Source organism: Triturus cristatus, chromosome 8 (genome assembly GCF_964204655.1).
Source record: "Triturus cristatus chromosome 8, aTriCri1.1, whole genome shotgun sequence".
Taxonomy (NCBI): Eukaryota; Metazoa; Chordata; class Amphibia; order Caudata; family Salamandridae; genus Triturus; species Triturus cristatus.
The window spans coordinates 1181535128-1181541127 of record NC_140591.1 but is presented as its reverse complement, the minus strand read 5'-3'; the positions used below and the strand labels follow the sequence as shown (position 1 = coordinate 1181541127).

Here is a 6000-nt window from a genome sequence, read left to right as displayed (position 1 = left end):
CTTTATTTTTTTATATTCTCCAGTGACTGACACAAATATTTTTTACAAGGATGAAGTGATTCACTCACAGTATTATGTGGTTGATCAATCAGCCCCGATTAATAAGAAGAACATGGTTTAGCACTCTTGCGGCTACCCAGCTGTGTTTTTGCAGTAGTGGAAGAATATGTTAAAAATTATGAATTTATAAGTTAACGTTATCCAGGTTTTTACTCAGGTAAAATGCTTACTAGAATAATTGAACCTATACACTATTCCTTGAAAGCATGGCTATGCTAAACATGGCAGAAATTGATAGACAACATAAGAGATCAATAGGAATTTAAAATAATGGACGTGAAATGAGAGAATGAGGAAAACCACTATCACTTGATTTTAAATGAGGGTTTATTATCTTACATTGAAAAGGCCACAACCCAGAGGTGTTCTAGGAACTTGTTCAATTTTGATTTTGAGGGATAAAAGTAGGTAGCATTTACTGGCACTGCTCTGGAAGGCAGTGCTTGACCATGGTACTTTTTTTTCATGACTTTGAAAAACCTATTTACATATCAATTGTGATTTTATTCCAAAAAATTATGGTGTGTGGAAAAGCATGCGAGCAGTTAAAAGGACATCCATAAACAACTTTTATCTTAATGGGAGTAAGACTTAGCAGTTGCTTTCGGAGAAGAACAGCAGAATGGACAAACATTTGTGTAATAGAAAATATGTATTCTCCAAATAGGGTGATATTTTAAGACCTCACACTGCTCCAAAAAGTCCGTAATTGTCTTCAAAATATCTAATACTATATTGTGAAATACATATTGCAGACGTGAACAATGAAACAGTGTTTATTGCATTTGGTTTTGAAATACAACTGTGCAGATATTGGTTTAAAGTTTTCTCAACCTATGAGGGGTCTTACTGCGCAGAATTGACCAAAACTGGATAAAATAGTAGTCATAAAGATATTATCTGGGAAATTGTTAAACTACAAAAGAAAATACTCATCTAGTTCTAGCTGGAGGTAAAAAGATATTATTGCACTGGAAGTCTCTGTTCCTCACAAGAAAGAAAGATTTGTAAAGAAAGAAGAAGGGTGGAGTTGAGAGCCACTGAGTAGTTTAGCACTACGATACACCTTCTTAATTAATCATTTCTACATGCCTGCTTTCTGTGAATAATATCCTTGACAAATTAATTCAACATTAAGGTGGAAAAGTCTACACAACCGATGTTAAGGTGCATTTAGTAATAACTACTGTTAAGTACTGCTGCATAATTTAGATAGAACGAATGATATGTTAAGAAGCGAAACAAAATTGTTTCGCTTTTAGGGTGAAGTAAGAGTATCCCTAGTTTGTGCTAGATCTGCATCCATCTAGTAATGATTTATTTTCATTGCAAAAAAAATAAAATATGAAAGATTCGTTGATGCCTTCATAACATTTCCTGCTCATGTAGGTGGGCAACATTTTGGAAAAAGATAGAAAGTGCAGCATTCCCATCCCCTCCTTTTTTGTTTGACCTATAATTAAGACTTTACTTAGCTTGCCATCAAGCCAAAAGACAATACATTTCGACAGCCAAAAAAAGTGTGATTTCATGCATTTATATTGTCTGGTCTGGGAAGAAACCATTAACACTTCATTTATATGCAGGTGTTGAGTTCACAGTTTGAGAACATTCAGCGCATGCATTTTGTAATCCCACAAATACTCACGCGCCTTGTTATGTCCCTGATGCTTAGAACAGAAAGCATCTACGCTATAATGTAGCATACTGACAAATACTTTATTCAGAAAGGTGCCTTATTCAAATAACTTAACAGAGTATTGCATAATGCCAACATGTCTCTGCCTCAGCAGATAGTATTTCACTGTGTACCACTATATGTGTGGAGAGAGTTCGCCTCCACTGTCAATCTCCGAGTTTGCCTCAATCAATTAGGCATATTCTTGACAACGAATGACAGCATCTTGAAAGCAAACCACACTTCAGTTTAGCATGTTCAGGTCTCTGGAAAAATTGGTTTTGATGGTTAGTTCAATTCATCCACTTGAACAACCCAAGCACACGGGGGCCTAAAGTCCTTCAGACCACCTTTCTCCTAGGAGCCTATTACATCTCAAGTTCCAATGTCATTGATTGTCTTCCAGTGGAAATACTAGCCGGGTGCCCCTGTTGGTAATTTCACTGTCACCCATCCCCAGCTCACGCTCCAAAGCTTCAACTGAGCTGCTTTTCAGTCTTTTGCCGTCCATGTTTGTGGTGGTCATGTGGGAGCCCGAGGATCCATTTGCAGTTATAGCTGTGTCTCCATATGTCATAGTGAGGTCGCCATCATTGAGAATGAAGTCAGAATCCTCATCTCGTGGAGGTTCAGCGTCCTGAAAAAGAAACACAATAAGCCGTAGAATTGAATGACGTTCTTGAATTATGAAACTTGAACAATTAAAATTCTTAATACAGAGAGATAAAAGACTATGGTGCAATGACGATGGAGTACCCTTTCCGCCAATCTGAAGGTCCACCCCCTGATTTACAGATGGCTGGACCTTCAGTATGTAGATGGCAGAGACTACTCCGTCTTCACCACCTTCATATCCCTTCGTTGGCCTGACTGATTAGGGACCACCGGAGGTTTGACCATGTGTCCACCCAGCGAATTGAATGTGGGCAGACTCATAGCCAGTTATTACTTTTACAAACTGCCACCTAAAACGTGGTGGTATGTAAAAGTAAAAACTGGTCAATGAGGCCCCTGTCATGGGAAGACACTCCCATGGCATGGAGGTCATTGCTTTTTTTATTTTCAAAAACAGAATCCCGCTTTGGGACTTTGTTTTTGAAAATAAAAAGAGGAAATGAAAGTGAGCACTGTGGTGCGATCATGTTGATGGAGCAGCAAGTCACGCTTTCATTGCATTTACAGGAAACGCAATGACGGCAGTTCCTATAAGTGCAAGAGATGTCCACTGGGCTGGCTAACATATCTAAATGTGGCATGTGGAGTACCCTCACCATGGTGGGAGTAAAGTACGATGGCACTAACACCAACATTTAAATCAGACCCTATGTGCCCCACTACGAGTTCCATGGATGTAAGGGCAGGGATAACAGATTTCGGATTATGGCTAGTATCCTTACACTGCAATCTGGGTATTAAGTTTTTTTTCCTGGAATGGGAAATCACATATGGCCCATGGAATATCAGGCCCAAACATGCATGTTTTGTCCGAGGGAAATAACGGGCCCAAACCCATACACATTTACTGTATGCTTAGATCCCGTGGCAAATATGTGCAATAGGTTTTTAAGGTCATAGTGGGGAGGGGTGGCGGGATGGAAGAGTGGATTTAGCTTCAGTTCGGGGTGAACCTCCCATGCTGCGGAAGCGGGTGGTAGAGGGCTGCCACAGCAGCTGCCTGCAGCCCCCATACGTCTGGGGTTTCCAGACACAAATATTCCAGGCCTGGATACACCAGAACATTTAGAATGATCCAGAGCAGTAGCCCCATGGGGATACGGCCCCGTGTCACTCATAATGAGCTCTTAAGTGAGCAGTGCAGCAGAATGGCCAGTGTGCGTAAAAGTGGTTATTGACATAAGGGGTCTTGCTATGTCCTGTGTCCTTTGTCTATGTTGCTGTGTCCTGCTGTGTGATTCACCTAGCGCCCTGAGAAAAAGGGTTCCATCAGTGTGCGCTAATAGGACAGTTAGATTAGAGAGCAGAATGAGGGAAGAGGAGGTAGCTTTATGGCTAGAGCCGTCGACCTCGGAGCTAGGGAACCGGGTTCGAGTCTCGGCAACAACGCTCAACATCCTGTGATTCTCGACAAATCACTTAATCTCCCTTTGCCTAACAAAAATGAATGTGTCCTTCTGTAAGGAGCCTGGTGCTCATGTAAAGCGCTCTGATACCCGATATCTCGGGTCTAGTTCGTGCTATATAAAACGCTAAAAAAACAAAACAAAAAGTAACATCCTAGCTCCAGTGGGGTGCATGATTATATAGACAGTTTATGTTAAACTGACTAGATTAAATCCGCGCTACAGCTTTTGCATGACTTTAGACTGTATTACTAGTGTCCAACTATGATATACTTTTTTTTTTAAAACATCTTTTTAATTTTATTAAATCCGCTCAGAACATTGTTCACATATCAGAATTACGATGGATTCAACTCATTTTGGGGAAAAAGGAAAAATAAATGCAAAAAGAACGCAAACACACAGTTATGTTCATATATGCACTCTCAATATCTTATGCTGTTGTTACCCACTTACCGAATAACCATCATCCATTTATTTATACATTCAATCCCCAGGGTACTTCCTCCATACAATTATCTCTTCATTTATAGTCCTCTGTATAAATTCCATCGTCCCCATATCTTTTCCCACTTCCACGGGCAACCTCTGGCCTCGGATGTTCCCTTTACTGCCCCTGAGCACCAGTCTAAATCTTCCTCCCATTCCCGTAGGTCCGGCAGTCTGGCTGCTCCCCATCCTCTGACTATATTCCTTTTCGCCAGTATTGCTGCAATTTTAAGCCATATTGTTATATATTTGGGCCACCTTATTTCACCTGTCACACATAGTATTAGCCACCGAGGTTCCAGTGGGATCTCCTCTTCAGAGATCTCCGCAATAATTTGTGTTACTTCCTTCCAGTAATTATAAATGTACCTGCACTCCCACAGAATGTGGAAGAAGGAGCCCATTTCCCCACACCCTCTTGCACAGTATGGAGAGACGCCCCGTCTACACATATGTACTAATGTCCTGGCAGCATAGGACCTGTGGAGGATTCGCAACTGTATCAGACTGAACCTGGCGCTCACCGCCATATTACGTGGACTCTGCACTGCCTCCTACCAGTCGTCATCCTCCAACAGTCCCAAGTCTAGTTCCCAGACCTGTCTCAGCGAGTCAATCGGATTTGGTGAGTTATATACAAGTTTCCTATAGGTTAACAATGTGGCTTTGGTTAACATATGGTCAACTAACAATCTGTCTTCCAGTGGGACGTATTCCGCTAATGGCTCCCCTTCTTTAATATGTTTACGTACTGCGTGACTGCAAAAATCTATACCATTCTGTGTCAGCCAGTTCGTATTCGGTTTGCAGGTTTTCAAATGCCTTCAGGGCCTGCCCCCTCCAAATATCTCCCAGGCTCTCAATCCCTATTAATTTCCATTATTGAAATCCTGTTAGTCCTCCCACCTCCCGCAGCTGGTCACTGTCCAACAATGGAGTATTCTCTGTCAACTTCCCCTCCCATCCTAAGTGTTTGACGGCCTCTCGCCAAGCCCGCACCACCGTCTGGGTATGCGGGGAGTACTCTTTCCTTACTTCTACAGTATGGTGCCGTAGGATAATCCCTCTCCCCATCGCCCTGTGGTCTCCCCGGAATGCCGGATCGTTGCGATACGCGAATGCCAAGTCGTTTACTACTATTAATTGTGAGGCCCAGTAATATTTCCGGATATCTGGGACTGCCAGCCCCCCTTTATACACCCCCTTTGGTAGCTTACATAACACTATCCTGGCACAGTCTTCATCCCATATGAGTTTACGTAGTTCGCTGTCAATATTCTGGAACACTTTTTTGGGTATTTTTTTATAGGGGGTATTTTGCATGATGTAGAGCAGTCTGGGCAGCGACATCATCTTGAAAAGAACCGCCCTTCCCATCAATGATAGCGGCAGCCTTCTCCAACATTCTACATCACTCCTCAGGCGCTGTATTTGAGGATATAGATTATCAGCCAGGAAATCCTCTTGTGTCATGGATATATCAATACCCAGGTAGGTAAACTTTTGCTTGACCACCTGCGGTATCGTGTCCCTCAGCTGCTGCGGGATGTCTCCTTTCAAGGGGAAAATTAGGGATTTCTCCCAATTTATCGTATATCCCGAGTAACTGCCGTACAACTGAAAAATATGCAGAACCCGATGGACTGATCTATATGGGTCCATCAAATATAGGAGCACATCGTCCGCATACAG

At 42.1% G+C, this 6000-nt stretch overlaps 1 protein-coding gene across 2 annotated transcripts in view; it reads right to left on the bottom strand.

Annotated features, from left to right (window-relative positions):
- Window positions 1–818: 818 nt before the first annotated feature.
- SLC9A7 (solute carrier family 9 member A7) overlaps window positions 819–6000 on the bottom strand; it is a 424975-nt gene continuing 419793 nt past the window's right edge. For both annotated transcript variants that reach the window (XM_085622857.1, XM_085622858.1), the window contains one exon: window positions 819–2375. In XM_085622857.1, the coding sequence (XP_085478983.1) occupies window positions 2127–2375 (249 nt within the window). In that variant the 3' untranslated portion in view covers window positions 819–2126. The remainder of the gene's footprint in view (window positions 2376–6000) is intronic.